At 31.3% G+C, this 19,007-nt stretch overlaps 3 protein-coding genes across 3 annotated transcripts in view; 2 read left to right on the top strand and 1 right to left on the bottom strand.

The window, feature by feature from the left end:
* The window catches only part of LOC130445775 (centrosome-associated protein 350-like), a 17,383-nt gene extending 6,772 nt beyond the window's left edge, over positions 1–10,611 (top strand). The window contains exons 6-12 of the mRNA XM_056781631.1: positions 128–354; positions 1,384–1,537; positions 1,629–1,816; positions 3,854–6,540; positions 6,603–6,700; positions 7,447–7,766; positions 7,824–10,611. Of these exons, the coding sequence (XP_056637609.1) occupies positions 128–354; positions 1,384–1,537; positions 1,629–1,816; positions 3,854–6,540; positions 6,603–6,700; positions 7,447–7,766; positions 7,824–8,184 (4,035 nt within the window). The 3' untranslated portion in view covers positions 8,185–10,611. The remainder of the gene's footprint in view (positions 1–127; positions 355–1,383; positions 1,538–1,628; positions 1,817–3,853; positions 6,541–6,602; positions 6,701–7,446; positions 7,767–7,823) is intronic.
* The window catches only part of LOC130445776 (uncharacterized), a 14,894-nt gene continuing 6,469 nt past the window's right edge, over positions 10,583–19,007 (bottom strand). The window contains exons 6-12 of the mRNA XM_056781632.1: positions 17,606–18,441; positions 15,309–15,593; positions 13,844–14,171; positions 13,469–13,685; positions 12,173–13,012; positions 11,289–11,546; positions 10,583–10,989 (exon numbers count right to left, since the gene is read on the bottom strand). Of these exons, the coding sequence (XP_056637610.1) occupies positions 10,667–10,989; positions 11,289–11,546; positions 12,173–13,012; positions 13,469–13,685; positions 13,844–14,171; positions 15,309–15,593; positions 17,606–18,441 (3,087 nt within the window). The 3' untranslated portion in view covers positions 10,583–10,666. The remainder of the gene's footprint in view (positions 10,990–11,288; positions 11,547–12,172; positions 13,013–13,468; positions 13,686–13,843; positions 14,172–15,308; positions 15,594–17,605; positions 18,442–19,007) is intronic.
* The window catches only part of LOC130445777 (uncharacterized), a 25,656-nt gene continuing 22,941 nt past the window's right edge, over positions 16,293–19,007 (top strand). Inside the window, exon 1 of the mRNA XM_056781635.1 lies at positions 16,293–16,591. The gene's annotated coding sequence lies outside the window, so the exon portion shown is untranslated. The remainder of the gene's footprint in view (positions 16,592–19,007) is intronic.

Here is a 19,007-nt window from a genome sequence, read left to right as displayed (position 1 = left end):
AAGGAACTATGAGACTATTCAATAATTCACAAAGATAACGGTTACCAATTTTTTTTTTCAAAAACAAAATAAACTCGAAATCAAGGTCATTTATTCAAATTCAATGATATTGTTTATTTTTTAATAGTTCGAACAACTAATTAAAGACGAAGATGCCCGACTAGAAAATTTGAAGACCATTTTAAAAATTAGAGAACAAGCTCTACTGGATAGAACTAAAGGTGAATTGGCTTGGTTGGAAATACAAAGAAAACATTTCAAAGAAACCGGGAAATTGCACGAGGCTTCTGTTATAAAGAAAAAGCAAAGAGCTATTTTGGTGAATCATCAGAAAGAAAAACATGAAATGCAAAGGTGAGTTAAGTCAAAAATATGTTATGGTGGATAGTTTTATTTACTCCTACTTGGTTAAACTGTCGTGGTACAATTAAACGATCAAATTATTAATTAAATTAAAAACTTTTCTCTGATAATTTTTTTTAAAGTAATTTTTAATGGGTATTGGTTGATACAATGATGGTTTGGACGTTTGTTTTATGACTAGATTTTTACTTATTAATTAATTTGATTTGGATATGTAATTGTTCATTTACATTTGGAATATCTCAATAAAAACAATTGTAATCTTTATTGTTATATATGTATCATAAAATATCTTGATTACTTGAAAAAATATTAATCTTATCTGTAAAATTTAAATAACAGAGATATTGCGAACATTGTCTGTGTACATAGTTAAAATAGGTTATTTGTCTATGATATAATGTTTTAAAAACAGTAGAGAGATTTTTTAATAATAAATAAACAGTCAGGTCGAGAGGTGATCCTAAATTTTCAATTTATGATTACAAATTAGGAGAATGAATTCGAAATTTCGGTTGTGTTTAGTCACGATGTCGTCTGTATGATTATAATTAAGAAAAAAAAAATATTTTGTCTACTCAATTTACATAGTATTTGTGCAAAAGTACTAGTTTGTAAAGTGAATTTGTCAAGGTGATATGACTGAATACTTTTTTTGCCAAAGAGGCTTACAATAACAGGTAGAATATATTTGGAGATATAAAGAATGTTCCATTTACGAGGTATGGCTATTAATAACGAGAGTCATGATACGCTCATTGTTACCTCGAAACCTTCTGTTATGTATGCAGTGTCTCTTACCATAAACAAATCAGTATAGTCGTAACCTTCTTTCGTATGATTAGAGTTGTTTCTAACAACCTTCATATTTAAAAACTGTCTATTCGACAAATAAGCTTATTGACTTTGAAACTATCTTTTTCCCAGAAACAAACCATCAAATCTTTCAAACTCTAGATTGTTACGATTGAGGCCATTACATATGTATATACAGAAAAAATCAATTTGAAATTTTTATAGGCTTAAACAAATGCAAAAAGCGGCGTCAATTGAGCGAAAGATAGTTCTCAAAGGGCATCGTAATTTAATTAGACAGCAACTATCGACGGATAATATGTTGACAAAAATGAAGGTACACGTACCGAAGGAACGTAGGTCATCAGGACCATTGAAAGTAAGTTATCTTGTTGATACAATTTTGTTCATTAACTTGTAAAGTATATTTAAGATCGCCTTTATTTATAAATATTTTATTTAATTTTTAGGTACTGCAGAGTCATACGGAATCTATAAGATCTGAAACTTCAATTACCAAACGAAGCTCGAGCGATAGGGAGAAAGATGTACTAAGCATCACTTCGACTACTCATCATTCTATCATATCAGAAGTATCTGAAATCGATGTACCTTCTAAAGAAGTACCGTCCTTGGAACGACAAAATTGTATAAAGAGGTATGTTGAAATTGTTTATTGATAATAAACAAAATTGAAAAAAATCTTTTTCGGTATCTTATGATGGATTCTATGACCCAACCATTTTTTTATTTTAAACATACGTTCATAATGTGATAAACCGAACCAAAAGGAACGATTTCCTGTTCCAAAAAGATCGAAGTCCAAAATCATTCTGTGTTATTGATCAATGAGGTGCTTCAGTTGTCAATAAGTTTGGAATCGTAGAAGGTGATATCAAATTTCTACAAATTCATGTCCCACTGTATCAAATGAATCAAGTCTCGATCCCAGTCTTTAGTTATCCATCATTCACAATGTTGCTAAGGAACTCCGGAGTTGCTTCTGTTCTTAAGAAAGAAATTTGGTTAGGTGCTACCAAATATCCATGAATTTATGTCCAACCATATCTAAGAGAAGAATGCTCGATTTGGTACTAACAAGGAGATTAAACAATATCCAAATATTCAGTTATTCATCTTTTATTATGTAGCTAAGAACCTTCTTATCATGGGTCGAGGAGGTACTTAAATTTTTAACACAAAAATTTCGCCAGTATCTCGATTTTGTATTCCCGTTCAGAATTGGTAGAAGAGGACCTATTGAATGACCATTGTGATTTCCAGATTTCAGTCCTTTGGACTATTTTTATAAGTTATCTGGATCTCATTGTCCAAATACATAAACTCCTTCCAAAAAAGGCTATTTATCTGGGAATTCTTTGTCCTACTCCCAAGGTTTAGAACTACTCCTTCAAAGTATCAAGTGTTTTGCTGAAATGTACAGGACTTAGGGATTTGATTAATTATTTATTGATTATAGTTTTCCATAAATCTATTTTTATTTAATTATTTTTCGGTAGTTTCTAAGGAATAAAAATTATACGAACAAATAAAACAAATTAAAAGCCAATCTGTGAAAATATTGATAATAATTTGGACTGTAGTAATCAATTACACAAATGATAAAACGTCTAAGTAATTGATATTTTGACTGCTGATGTTTATATTTTCATGTTGGCACCTTTTCAAAACGCATTATTACTATTTTTTTTTCCAAGTCTAGAAAATGAAAATTAAAATGTGTGATATTTGTAATTTCATGTTACGTATTTTGAATGAATTCAGTAGCTAACTTAATACCTCTAAAAATCGTAAACAAATAGATATGAAAATAAAAGAAATGTTGAGAAGAAACCAAAATTTTGAAAAGAATTATTTTAAACGCCTAAAAAGTTTCAAATGAAAAGCTGCTAACTTGTTCTGTAAGTATAGAAAAACTCCTCTTGTAATGACTATACATTATGGACAGGATTCGTATCATTTATTGAAATGTTCCTTTACCTTATCGAACCAGTTGTGATCCCTCGCATCTAGCACAGCTCCTGTCACGAGATATTCCTTGAAACTTCACAGTAATACCAAAATTTACCCCGTCGACCACTGATCGACTCCAACAGTACCTTCATTGAGCTTGCTTGCATCCAAGTATCAAGGATCTTCGTAGATGTCTGACCTAAACTGTTCTCCACTGGATTTACCAGCAAATATTAACCAACGAAAGACACCTCTGACTTAAGTACTATTTTCACTGGCTTAGCAGTAAACATATCATCTCTCTACCTTAGCAAATTTAAAAAATCAGCTTCCCCGCCTCGTATAAATTTCACTTTTTACGAATGTGGATCCTTTTTTAAAAATGGAGAGAAAGCTATGTTACGCCCATGATTCACAAAGATTACCGTTTTAAAAATAACTCCCTAATTATGTGTAGTTAAGGTTGTTATTATGAGATTTAGAAATGATGATTAAAAACAAACTACCTAATATTAGATATCCTGTTGGATGGATGCCAACACTCTGTTTTGTGCTGAGGAAGTTTCCTATACCAAGGAAATACATGTTTTAAAATTAGTCAGCGCTTCAGTGTACCGACTTGCGTGTTTTATGACAACTACATTATCGTTACATGTAAATAATACATAAATTATCGATGTAATCCTTACAATATTTGATAAAACTTTTGATTATTTTGTAGAACTCTTTTGATGCGCGAAGAGGCGTTGAGAAAACGAAGAAAAGCAGCCGAAGAATTGTTACAATGGCACAAAAAGTTATTGGAAGAAGAAAAAAGAATAACCATATTAGAATCCGCAGCCAGTGCCATAATTTCTCAAAAACCTAATACGGCAGCCGCAAGCGAAAAGTTCAATTTCAAAGGAAAACAACTCAATCAATTATGGTTCAATTTGACAGGTAGCGAAGGAAAGAAATTCGTCGATGACAAAATCTACCCCATGTCTCAACTAGCATTGGAGCGTTTCTGCAAGAGTGCTCGAGAGTATTCGCTTAAAACAAAAACTTTACTCAAAAAATCTAGTGAAAATGATATGAGTGTCAGTGAAAACATTCCGACGCAAAAGACAAGCTCCGACAACGATTATGTATCAGATTTCGAAGTCGAATCTTCACCAATCATAGAAGAACCGGATGTCGTCGACCAGAGCATTGACATTTTAATAAATAATTTCAATCAAATACAAGATGATATTTCCACATTGAATATAAGCCGGACACGAAAATCAGACGAAAGTCGATCAGATGAAATCGTCAGCGAAGCAGAAATATCAGTCATCGAAACGAATACGTTATTATCCAATAAACAAAAAGCTATTTTAGGTTTAATCGAAGACGATAAAGAAACCATCGATGAAAAATTTTCAGAAGAATTGAATACTTCTATAAAGGAAAATTCGACAAAAATGAAAACCGACAGTAGTTTAGAAGAATCTGTAAAAACAGGCATACCAGAATTGGAAATGAATGGGGAGGAACCCATAAAACGAAAAGATACTCCAAATTTCAATGATAACAATAAGGAATCGATCGATGAAATTTCAGAAGAATTGATGACGTCTGTAAATGAAAACTCTGAGAAAATAATAACCGACATACCAGAGCTAGAACCAATTAAAAATGAAACCAAAAAACAAAAAGTAACTCAAGGTTTTGATGAAAACCATTCATCCATTCATGATAATTCAGAGGAATTGAATACATCTATAAAGGAAAATTCGGAGAAAATAAGAACCCACAGTATTTTAGAAGAATCTTCAAAAACACACGTACCAGAATTGGAACTAAACGAGAAAGAACCCAAGAAAAGGAAAGTAACTCCAAGTTTCAATGAAAACAATAAGGAATCCATCAATGAAAATTCAGAGGAAATGAAGACGTCTGTGAAGGAAATTTCGGAAAAATTAAGGACCGATAGTATTTTAGAAGAATCTTTAAAAACAGACATTCCACAATTAGAACTAGAATCAGTTCTAGCAGATTCCTGTGAAAAATCAAAAATTTCTCCTAAGAATATTGAACTTATAATCAAAGATATATCCGTTACATTTAACGAAAAAATAAATGAAACCAAATTTGAAAAGACAGATGTATCAAATACAAATATATCAAGAAAAATAAACGATATTTCTATTCCTCACAAAACCTTTATCGACAATGAACTTACTAAAGATGATTTGTTGGTACAGAAAAATATTGAAGATGATATAGCAGTAGAAGAACCACACATTAATACTGTACCAACGGAAACTAAAGAAAGTTTAAACGAATCTCAAGAAATTCTATCGATTTTGGGCGAAACTGAAGTGAAGACCGGTTCTGATGAACAAATAGTTGAGGATCAAACGAAAAATAACTTAACGGAAACGGAAGAAATACTTTCGAAACTGAGTCATATTGTTACAGTGGAAGATACCAGTAGAAAGGAACGAGAAAAGAGTAAAGAAGAACCTGTTTTAAATACTGAAGACGAAACTGAATTGACAGGTTCTCCGCTAAAATCCGAAGATTTGACGAATTCTTCTAAAACCGATCAAGATATGCTGAGTGAATCTTTGATAAGGTTATATGTGATTAGCGGAAGAGATCAGTGGGATAAAGATGATAACGAAGTTTTACAAGACGTTTCTGGCTTAGAACAAATTATTACCAACGGATTAGATGAAAGTAAATTTTTGTTGCAAGTAAAAGATTTAAACCAAGAAGAAGAATCCGGGAAAATCGAAGAAACGAACGTCGTTAATACGAAATGGCAAGAAGGCGATGATGAACTTAAATCAGACGAAGAAAACGAGGAAAGCAAATTAATAGAATCCGATAAATCTAACGAATCTTTTATTATCAACGATGATGTGATTCAAAAGCAAGATGATTCGGAAGAATCAGAAAAGTCATCGAAAGTTCCGGAAGAAATTGAAACAGGCGAGGATTATTCTATAACGGAGGAAGTAAGCAGTGCTAAAACTAGTTCAAAACCGATATCTAATCTTAGCTATGGTATTATTGAAAAATCTCGTGTCGAATATACCAATGATGATACTGATGTGAATACCGACAAGGAAGATGGGTGCCAAGAAGAAAAAGAACACGATTCGCTTTCTTCGAACGTCGAAGAATCATTTAGTGATTTATCAGAACAAGTATCGATGGCACATGGTGATATCGATAAAAACAAAACGCTTCTTGAAGAAAAAATCGATCACTCGTTAATAAATAAAAGTAATTCTGAGGTTACTGTCGACGTTAAGAAGCGGGTATCCGAAATTTTATCAGATACCAACGCATCTAGAGGCGATAAAAGTCCTAGGCTGCAGGATATTTATGTTACTACTTACGATTTGATCAGCCCGACGAATTCACCCGAAAGAGGTGAGTTCTTCAAAGAAAATTATAGAGTAATTCGAAAAAAAAAATTTTGTACTTGCTTTTAGCTCCCTCGAGTCCTATTGAGGAACATAAATTGGTCACTAGTATATTCAATAGCGAAGCTGAAGAACTTTTGAGAAAACAGTTAGCGGTTGAACAAGAAGTAAGTACTTTTTTGTAATATTAATACTTGAATACTGTTATAAATGTTCTTATTTTTCTCATTGAACTTAAGGAACATCTTAAAATGGGGGAAAGGGTCAAAAACAAAAAGAGATGGCTACAGACGAGCCATAATCTTCATAGGCGAAACAAACTTTTAGTTTGGGCATTGGAAATATCATACACATACTTTGCGGACTGTCAAGCTCTTATTAAGGAGAATTCTGGGATTTCACCTAGTGAAAGAGTTTCGCATCAAAGCCAGTGAGCCATTCTGAAGAACCTCCATGTGCTCGGGTTAGGGCGGCCATGGTGAAGGTTAATCTTAACAGGAAACTTATGAATGTTGAATAGGTTTACACGATATGCTTGAACGTTTCCCAGGGCTTTCAACAAGCTGCAACAGAATTTGTTGAAAGCTCTGCTTTTAATACCATGTCTGATATGCGATTGATTCTATCGGGAACTGGAATTCTTTCACTAAAACTATTGTATCCATAGTGAGAGGATTGTTGGAAACGCACCATTTAGAATGATAGTTCAGAATTGTAAGAAGAGTGGCAGAAAACTTCCTGGTTGAAATCACATCAGCAACATGGAATCATGAATTATAACCAGGCCCCATTAGAGTTTGGCATATTAGCACTTTCTGACGATACAGCGAGAAAATATAAGTTGCAGTTTCGCTATATTTTTGAAGGAAAATTAATTCGACGCTTTAGTATACGTGTTTATTTTATTTTGTAGATCAAAGCCATTACTGAACAGCAAAAAGAACAATTACCTTTAATGTACATCCGAGAAATTCCGAATAAACCACCACCGCCTTATATTCCTCCATCTCCAATAAGTATAATAACTACTCCGACGATTATACCAACCGCCGAGGAAATTGAGGAAATTACATTATATTCAGCGAAAATATTACATAAAGCTTATTTATCGAATAATTTAACAAATGTTAGCATTTCCAATAACACGTTGAGTCTGATATCCAAAAATATCTCCAAGGATTGTTATAAGTTTGTTTTCAATTTGTGTAAAGAAATCGCACAAGATCATTACAAGTAAGTATTTAATTTTTGTGTATAAAACTGCGATTATTTTACTGTTTTCGTTTATAGACAATTTGAGGAAGATAATTCTCCCCCTTGGTTACGCATTCAAAAAAAAATAGGATCCGGTCTAGTGAAGCCATTAGATACGGAAGGCTTGAAAATTCATATGATAAAAAACCTTAAAGAACTATTCGGATATGAAAGATCATCTAAACGAGACAATAATAAAATCAAGTGGATCAAGAAGAAACGAGATCATGTTGATGAAATTTTGGTAGTGGAATGCCAACAAGAAGAAACCCAATGGACCAATTATCGAAAAGACGAACTGTTGGTAAAAGATAACATTGTTAATGAAATATTTGATAGTTTATTAATCGATACGGCACAGGTATTCAAAAAAATATTTCTAAAAAGAAATTTGTAATCTTTTTTGTTATATGAAAGACTGATCTAGATGATATTAAACGATATCCAGTTTTATGGAAATGTAAGAATTTTGTAAAAAATATGATATTGTACTAATTTGGTTGTAATATTAGCAGCTCTTATCGATAACACTGGTAAACAAAAAATTTGTGAATAACAAGACAAATTTTAACTGATTGTTTGGGAACGGGATCAAGTGAAGTAAAATTATACTCAACAACTAAATATTAATATTACCTAAATGCATTAAGACAGTTTTTGATACCGATATGATTTTTTACCAAGATTGAAGAGATAACAGTTGAAAATATCGATTTTTGTTCCTTTAATTCAGAATCTGGAAGTTTTAAATGATGAATATGAAAAACCAGTATTAGGGGCTACCAAAATCTTTATAAGTTACAATTCCTTGTTACAAAATTTTGTTGTCCAGTGTAATTGACCATTTTAAAGTATTATTTTATACCGTAAACTGCGGTTGATTTGATCAATTTAACAATTTGGTATCGTGTATTTTTCCAAGCTAACATCTAAAAATTTGAAAAAATAAAAATGACAATATCAGAATTTATTGTTCTTTTAATGTGTCAATTATAAAATTATTAATTGTTTGTAGTTAAAAGAAAAGTGATCAAAGTTTATACTCGAGTGGGCGGGTTATTGGTTGTTTCATGAGTGGTCATATGTTTAAAAAAACAAAAACTTTAAATCTTCAACTTTCATTTATTTATTAAAACCCTAAACAATTGTACAGAAGAAAATATAACAATTTCTATTGCTCATTATATGTCCATTTTTAAGCATTATTTCCTTGTAGTTCTATCGAGCTTACAATCCTAACGACGATGTCTTGCACTTTCTCTTCATATTGATTCAGGTTGCTTCTCGTCAACAACTAAAGAGGAAATTGTCAATAGTTTTCTATTGTAATTGCATAATAAATTTGCTAATCGGTCTCTGCATCTCATAAATCTATTTTATCACGGATAGAGCCTCTTCATCAACATCATGCTCAGCTTGCCCTTCGTATCCTCTACTATTTCTATACGGACTTTTCGTTGCCCGATCATTTCCTAAAACTATTTAGTACTTTCACAACTTTTGTGTCAACATCTTCGGCATTAATATAATTTTCATTTGGTAAAACTGTATGTCATTCAAAGTGTAAATTCCTGTGGAACAGAATCCACTCATCATATTTATATTGATTCTTGAATCAGTATCTATATGGATGATTGGGCTTTGGTTCTAACTTTTATAAATGATATTTGATATGAGATACATAAAAGTATCTTTGGGCGTTTTGTTAGTCTTCCATTCAAATAATTCCATAATTTTTTTTGGTGTTTTTGGAAAGTACTGGCAATTTCAGCAAAATGACGAATTATATTGATGGAGTTCATTTTATGAATTCATCGTTTATATTTTTTCGATATAATATGAACTTTCCAGGATAATGTAAATATCAGTTGATTTAACTTTTATATATTTATATATTTTTGTTTATTCAATTGTTTTTACAAAAAAAAATTCATAACACAAATATTTTCATTATGTATATTCGTTTCCGATATTGTCATTTTAATTTCATCGATGCTGGACACAATCGTATTATTTTATTATTTCTTATGTTGTAAGTTATTACTTATTTTAAGATATTGTATTATTTTTAATATTTTAATGTACAAAACTGAACCGCAAACAAAAACGTTTTTTGCTTACCCTAAGCCAGATATCTACAAAGAAAAAACTATTTTGTGACCTTCAACCTGGAATATCTTATGAAGTTGAATAGTTGTTCTATTATTATTATTAGAAACGATCCTATTCCTATTGATAAAATTGATAATACTACTCTTTATAAACTCTTGTTGATAGTTCCTCAAATTTTAAAATGCTCAGTCTCTGGTTACGAATTTAAGAACCTCTAGATTTGACTTTCCAAACAGATCGTGTTGTGTACTCGATAGCAGTCGTAGATCAGAAAAAGAATCATTAGAATCGTATGTTTATTTTACTTAGCATTATTTCCAATAAAGGTCAGATCTCTAGGAAAATAATTTCGTTGGCATAGAATTTAAGTCCTTTGGTGATTCAGGAACCACAAAATCTACACCGTACCTTACTAGTGAGGTAGGAGAAGGTAGGTACCTTCAATGATTCATTGATTTCGTCCATATTATGGGAACACCAAGTGTAAAGGCTTCCAAATTATGACAGATAATCCTTTTTCACGTATTGTTTCTTTGGTACTTGTTAATCACGAATTCGCCACAATGAGTGTAATTTAAAAATTACTTTTTGTAACTGAAAATGTGGGATTGGAATTTGAATCACAAAACGAACTTTCATTTTTCTTTTAACCATTGATGCCGTTGTAATAAAAAAAATAAATCTTGTAGTCGTAAATATGCAAATTGTTTAATGAAACTCGAATAATATGATATAAAATTATATAATAACTTAATTAATAGAAAAAATTATATACTATCGTTATCATACAAATAATCATCATTTTTTTGGCAAGAACATATAAATGATGGTTCGTACTTCTCAAACAATTGCGGATTGTCGACTAAATAATATTTTTTTGGCGGTTCATATTGCTCGTAAAACTTATTTTTGTCTTTATCCGAAATTTTTCCCATGAATGGAGTAGTCAGAGCAGGTATCATCTTTAAAGATGTGGCCACATTTTCTTCGCTGTTAGTATCATCGTTGTATTCCAATTCTTCTTTAGATAAAGCCCCGATTCCATTATTTTGTGGTTGTCCCAGTATATGCGGTGCACCCAAAATAGAACCTAAATTTACAAACAGGAAATTAGATAGAAACTAATTTTTCATTCAAGGGAAGAATTTTTTTCAAAATCCTTTCTATTACGCAATGAAGTCATTTGTGAAAATATCATGCTTCTTTTTTCAGTTTCTAGAAGTCACTGCTAAGTTGATGAAATGATTGGAAATTGAAATAATGATAAGATTGATGGAAACGGTTTTTAGTTATCCATCAATGCAGTGCATACCCCGTGAGGGGTGAGGATATGTTCTTTTATATATTTAGTTTAAAGAAAGTACTACTACTATATCAGTCAATTATTACCTATTAAATGCTGAATGTCTAAACTTGAAGCCAAAATTTTTGGCGCAGAAACTGGAATTAATTGATTCAGATTCTGTAGGACGTTTTGTTTGTCAATTTTTAAATCTGGTAATAGTTGATTTTCAACCGCAGCTCTACCAAAAAGTTGATTGGGTTGAACTAAACTAGGTATCAAGTATGGTAATGTCAATCTTGGACTTATAAAACTAGAGCCTAATAGCTCTTCATTTTTATTCGCGTCCCATGTTTCTTCTGACTCTGGAAGGTAAAAGAGTTTTTAATTATGCATTTCGATAAGGATAGCAACAGTATTGTGGAGTTCCCCCAAAAAAATGAAATGAAAGGAAATTTCAATTGCTTCCGTTGACAGAATTTTTGATGTAAAAGATTTTTTCCGAAATGGATGCCCCCTTTTAGCTGTAGCCATTGGAGACACATTCTAAGTCCAGCCCTGTTGAAACACGTTAATTTCCATTTATGAGTAACGCCTTACATCACAGAAGCACGAAACATTTTTTTTATAATTGTTTAGATCATACAGAGATCAAAGAAAGATACAGATGTCTTCACATGAAATAATAATTACTGTGTTGAGATTCCTCGTTAGCATCGGGTTCAACTTCTTTGTTAGTAGATTCTTCACTTTTTATAAAGTCGATTAGAGCATTATCTATGAATGGAATTGGATTATTAGGCGGTATATTAACAATTGATCTGTGTAGTTGCTACCCCACGCAGTTCAAGTATGCGGTAGATTTGAATGAGATTGGAATAACTACACAGTAGACGTTGAACTGTACAATTTAAACTGCATTAAGAATGGGAGATTTATCCCTGGAAATAATTTAGATTTCATAGAAAATCTATGTAACAAAAAAACTTACCAGCGACTTCTCTTTTATTTCGTTTGCTACATTTCATTTTTGTAATACCCAATGGTGTGCGTTCGTTCAAATCTGTCAATTTATTTTTTGTCTGTGATATATAGTCGTGAAGATTATCAAGAATTTTATTATTTTTATCACTAATCAAGCTGCTCCTACCATTTTTTATGTATTTACCTAGTGGCTGAACAATTTTTTGAACGTTATTTACAGGATTAACTGTGTTTATCATATCTTGGAAGTCCTTCCAAGCTTTTTGAAGCTGATTATTTTTCCCTTTATCATTTTTGGCAGATAGGGATTTAATTGATTTAGGAATGATATTGTCGATTCGGTTCTTGATATTTTCCATATGATCTTCTTTGCGCGCTCTTGGGTAGATGCTGTTTTTAATGGTATTTGAAGTACTAATGAAATCCTCCAGTTTATTTTTCACATTTTGGATATATTCTTCCTTTGTTATTTTTTTATTAACTAGAGGAAGATCATTACTTATTTTTTTCATTTCATCATCAGATTGGCTGAGAATATTATTAATTGATATTCCCACATTTTCCTCGGAATCGTTGGTTTTTTGGAAAACATTTTTTTTAGTTAATTTCTCAATATCGTTTCTAAAGTTCTTCATGGTATCAACAACTTTATTAGTGCTAGGAGATATGTCTTTAGCGATATTTGAATTTGGCACAATTTTTTCCAGATTTTCACGGAGTTTTTTAGCATATTCTACATGTCTAAAGTTTGTGCGTGGTGAGAATGATTTACTTTGTATATCTGGATTAGATACGCCTACAGCGTCAAGGAGATGTCCCATTTTTATAAATTCCACTTGTGGTTGTTCTGAAACATAACATTTTCAAATAAACTAATAAGCAGTTATGAATTTATAGATAGAATATGGAGCAATTATTGGAAACTATTGAAAATTTCTCTGGAATAGATAGAGGATAATATGGAATAGATAAAATACATAATAATAATAATAATAATTAATAGTGAGGTAGAGTGAACTAACAAATTATTTTCTGGAACGGACAAATGATAAAAATTAGCAAAACAATAATAAATAAACAAAAAGAATACTTGAAATACTAAAAGAACGATGCTAGTTTCGTAAAGGGGGGAGAGAGAAATTATTTATTGTCAAAAAATTGTTACAATTTGTAGTCAAAAGCTTGTAAAAAATAAAAATAACTAAATAAATATACAGTGAAATATACATTCGATAACCGAATGGAAATGAGCTCTCTTGTATTAACAGTTGTTAATAGATTCAGATAATTATTATATAATTACGTTCGGGTTGTGCAAGTACGGTGTCGCCTCCGAATCTTGAATTCAACATGAATTTTTTCTTATCTGTTGCCAACGGAATCGGTGTCACTGTTTGTAAGAGAATATCGGGAGCCTGTTTTGATGTCATGATAACTTTTTTCGCATGATTTGTCATTTCCCCTACATGCTGAACAGCTTCTTGTCCCGATTTAACTACGTTTCGAACGACCTGTCCAACCTAAAAAATTTAACAAACTGTTTAATTATGAATTTGATATCGCAGTAGAATTAAACTTTCTAATTATATTTCAATAACCACATGGAGAGGTCCGTATTAAGTTGTGATGAATCAAGAAACTGCAGTGGTAAAGCACGTTTAACAAAAAAAATACTTACATTTTGAAAGGTATTTTGGACTAGTTCTTGAGGCCAATTTGGAATCTCTTCATCCTCATTGCCAAATCTGGATGACAAATTAGGATAAGAGTTTCCTAATATTGTTTCTTCTTTATTCGGATTATCGACGATATTATATTCTGTTGGTACAATGATATTTTGATTTGGTATTTTCATCGTGGCAAGTGCTGCATCTTTCATTGAACCAACAAAGTTGCGGACATGGTACAAAGGTGTATCTTTGTGATCGAAAAGTGTTTTAGTAAATGTTCCTATATTGTCCATGAATTTTGGCACATCTACATTTACTCTTGGATCCAACAACAAACTGTAAATTAACAGAAATGTATAATTCACATCCAACCCACGAAACCAATAGTTTATTTCCACTACACTTTTATTTTAGCAATTAACAATACAATTAAATTACATAATCTTAATTGCTTCTGTTTTCTTCGGTTCTTTTTTTATTAGAAAAGCAATTTTGTAATTATTGTAATAAAAGGTTTTGAGAACAAAGTTTCTGTTTCCCGGAGGAGCTACTACACTTCTGGAATATTTTATTGTTTGACACAATCTTTCAACTGTAGACAGTTAGAAAGAGCTTTCCACAGAGCCATTTTTTGAAGTTTGGTAATAGCAAGTAATTGGAGCTAATCAGATCAGATGAATATATTGATGAGACAATAAATTGTAATATTGTCTGTCTAATATTTCTGCAATAATAACTGCAAATAAACAGGAGTATTGTCGTAATGGAAAAAAATTCTTTTCTTGAAAAGTCAAGTCAAGTCAAAAATAAATCAGAAGCTTAACTAAATTTGATGAACTATACCATAAAACAAAAATAAAGTTAAGATATGACAATGGAGTATATTCTTGAAATATACCTGAAGAATTTTTACTGAAACGAATTCACCTACACATCTCTCTAGACTTGAGAATACTTCCAATTTTTGTATATGTTGTTACAAATGGAATTTAAATATTAAAACATGTAAGTTGTGTCGAGAGTGATAGTATTCTAAAAGGAAAAGAAATAAATGATGAATGTACACACTAACTTTATCAAGAAGATGAATAAATGCTAAGAAATGGGGAGTGCTTGCTTGTCACATTTACAGGAGATGGCAGTATATCAAAAATCAAGTAGCCCACGAAGAATTTTAATAAGGTTGTTAGTTTTCTTCTGTCGTAAATTATGTTTAAATTTCATGAATCCTCATTGTTATAAATGTGTATTGAAATTAGCTTCTTTTAAACTTCAACTTCTACCTAAGAGGAAATAATAACGATTCTTATGATCAAAAAGATTACCTTAATCGTAAAAGAACTTATTAAGAGGCCGCGAAGTTATCCAGGAAAATAATTATGTTATCTCTTTAAGAAGAGCATGTTTGATTAACTTTTTATAATAAAATCTCTAACAAAATGTAATCTATAAATTTTGAAGGTCAGAACTTACGTTTTAATCGGTACGTGGCGCTTAATCCTTGTATGATTCGCTTCCTGTTTTTCTTCTCCTTCTTGAATATTGTCAACTATAACATTCTCCAGATAATTCATAATTAGCAAGTGTTCATCATGAGATACAATGTCTTGTAAGAAGCTCAATATATTTTTCATATCATTTATATATGTTTCAGTTCCATTTTTCACGTGTCTCACAGATCTTCTATCGAATTCGTTATTAAATGGCAATTTAAAGATATAACTTACTATGGGGTTGGCTTCATTTGATATCATCGACCTGTTTACAATGAAAATATGATAAAATTTTCCGCTGCATCACATATTTTTTTTTACTATTAATAATTTGGGAATTAACGTTTAGGAGGTACTTAAAATTTGTAACGTTTTCACTGCTCACAACTTGCGTTACTTTTGTTGTAATAAACATTATACGATATAAACCTATACAAACTTCTTTCTGTAAATAATTCTCTTTATAAGATATTTTGTCATATTATCTTTGAGTAGAAATATTATATTTCATATCTCTTTTGTAGTTTTGTATGTAATTATTGGTATCATACTGGGTTCCTGGAATTTAAGTTATTTAGTGCAGTTTAATTTGACTTTTTGTTGAACTATTTTTATATAAACAAATTGAATGTTTGGTTTATTTTCTTTTAAGGTTAAGTCCTGGTCTACAGGTTGCAAGCATTATTCGAAATTTGCCAGACGTGGTATAACTGGTTGCAGAATTATGTTGCTTGTAAGAGGAAAGTTGCTTCCCCTTAGAAGGTTCGAGCAACATCTAGTTAACTGTTCACGAATATTGATTTTTGGTTGTTAAATCCGTTGAAAGGTTGTTTTGATGAGTGATTTGTTAGTTGGTTTTTTTGAAATTGAGCTATTGTTGCACCTGGCTAGATTGTCGTCATGATGTGTGATCCGATTTTGCTCAAGAAGTCTGCTGCTAACTTCATTCATACTTTCCTTTTGACTGTCAACTGATTTGGAATTTTTCATTATGGATTTGATTATAAATTTTTAAATTTGTCTTCAAATTTTATATTTGCGGAAGTCGTGATATTTACGACTGAGACTTTGACAATTGGAGAGGTAGTTACCTTGTTCTTTTGGTCAGCGACAGTGGTAGCGTTAAGATCAATTTCTCCAGAGATTTTTTAAAAGCGGCATTTAGCCGGCCTAAAGGAGCCTTCCGCCGATTTCAAAAATTCTGAAATTGTTAATTGACTTCCAAGAAGAAGTAGATATAAGTTCCCTTCGTTAAAAAGGAAGGTAAGATCTTTTTTTTATAAAAGCAGAAATAGTTCTAATTACTGACATAGGAACTAGGTTAGGCTCCAAATTATAAACTACCTTTTTTATAGCATTCAGGAAATGTTAACAAAATTAAGTTATAAATTATTTCTTTTAGTAGTCTATAAATTGGCGAAATTTTTCACAGATTGTATTTTGTACATTTTTCTTTTTAATTTAATTTGGGACCTAGTTTTGTAAATAGGACCTTTCTTGGAGCTTAAAACTGAGACGACCTTAATTTGGATTTAACGTCAAACTTTGACTCGTGGAACTACCTAGTCCAGGACAATTAACTGAATGAACTTCTTTAATTCCTAACCGCATTCCACGGATATGGTCCTATTTGTATTCTGATAAGTAGGGAGTCTCATGTGTTGCTAAAGGTCAGATCCACTCATATTAGTTCTTTTTGCTGTAAAATTTACTTCATTATTTCCTGTAAACCAACTAACTCATGAGTTTTGAGAGTAATTTTTTTTAAATATAGATCATTTTATTTTATTTTCACCAAGCAGCTTTATTCCTAAAGATACTTCGACCTATTTATATACCTTTCTCAATTTAGGTTAAAAAAATTGAGTGTATACCCCTTAAACATAACAAAATCTTGCAACGAACCCCGACAACACACATTAACATGATGAGCTTAGTCGGAACCCAAAATGTGACCTTTTAGGTTACAAGTTTTTCCTTATTTTTTCAAGATCTATTAACTGTGTGCAAAAATTATTGCAGGAAAATTAAATTGAAGGTTGTAGAAATAAAATCATTTACAATATGTACTTTTTGTTGATATGAAATGTAGTCCTTTCTAAAAAAGTTGGCGGCTAATTTAATTGTAGATATGTTCTACCTCTACAAGTTTACATTATTTTTTTGTTGATAAAGGAAACCCAAAGATTTCATTTTGGATCAATAATGCTACTACTAAAATCGTAGGTATGCCAATTGAAACTGAAAAAAAATCTATTTTTATATATAAGCACTCACCTTTGAACTGTTCCATCAACAGGTGATTTTTGGAAAAAATATTGTTCTTTGGAGGGTTGATACACATCACCTAGTACCTCATCATGATTCTCGATGAAATTCCTTATTTTCTCAGTTTGTTTCAGTAGATTTATTTCTTTTTGTGCTTTTAAATCGGAATAGGAATTATTTGTTACTGCTTCTCTTAATTGTTTTAGCTCATCAGAAACCATCTGAGGAGATGATTTATCTTGTTGCTGATCATTGTATACTAGGTGTTCAAGATTTTGTACGCTTTCATCTATTTGATCGAATAAGTTATTTGTAGGAATTGGTCCTGGCGTTTCGAAATCTTCTTCTGGAGTAGGGATATTTTTTTTATTTATATCATCGTATAGGTTTCGAATTGTATAAGGAAAATTTGGATCTTTTGAATAAGGAGATATGACACCTTCGTTAGGTGTATTAGAATCCATTATGTATTGTGATTCTGGATAGTCACGAGGCAAAATATTTGGCTTGGTAGGCTCTGGTATACTTTGATTAAGATTATACGGTTTCAAGGTTTCATGGACATCATTTTCATACTTTTGTTGTTCGTTTTTATACAATTCACCGAAACCTTCATTATTAGTGTATAATTTATGGACAGTTGGAAGAACATCTTGTTTGATTGGTGTTGGTGGTAAAATCTCCGTATAGCTATCGTGTACAGTGTAAATTGGATATACCGTAGGAAGTAAGTCGTATTGATGTTTTTCATTTTTAGGTGTCAACTTCTTCTTCAAATCTTCCTGGAATTTTTCTAATATTTTTTGATGATTCTTCAAGTAATCTTCAAGTTTTTCATCTTTGTACTAAACAGAATTAAATTTGTATTTATTTCCAAAAAAATTAGGGTTATTAGAGGTCAAAGTTGATATGGTATTATTAGTAAATGTTATGTTAAGTTTTCAGGGCATGCCAAAAATTGAGAAAAAGTCATTTGGCTTGGACAGAAAATGAAACAGCCTCGCAGAGAACAATAAAATATAGTTTGGGGGGCAAGATAACAGTTGTTACGCCCATCTAGAATTTCAAGGGGGGAGCTAAATGGATTTCATATGTTCACGAAAATAACAAGATTAATAAATTGAGTCGAGAAGTTGTTAAATCAGAAACTCTGATCTCAAATGATGACCCTGTATGCACATAAATTTGTTTACTTCAAGCCCAGTACTTGATACTTGTAAATCAGAGCAAATGCTGGATGAAAATGACATCGAGATTCCTTATTTTAGTTAAACAATGTTTTGTTATGACGATGGGTTCGTTAATTCGAAGTTAATTTTTTTTATGTGTTGCAAGGAGTTTAAGGAGCCGGAAATTATGAAGAAGAGGGGAAATCTGTTTTTAAGAATATTTTTATCAGCGATTAAAATTT

This window comes from Diorhabda sublineata, chromosome 6 (genome assembly GCF_026230105.1).
Source record: "Diorhabda sublineata isolate icDioSubl1.1 chromosome 6, icDioSubl1.1, whole genome shotgun sequence".
In the NCBI taxonomy this organism is placed as follows: Eukaryota; Metazoa; Arthropoda; class Insecta; order Coleoptera; family Chrysomelidae; genus Diorhabda; species Diorhabda sublineata.
This window is presented reverse-complemented; position numbering and strand designations above follow the sequence as displayed.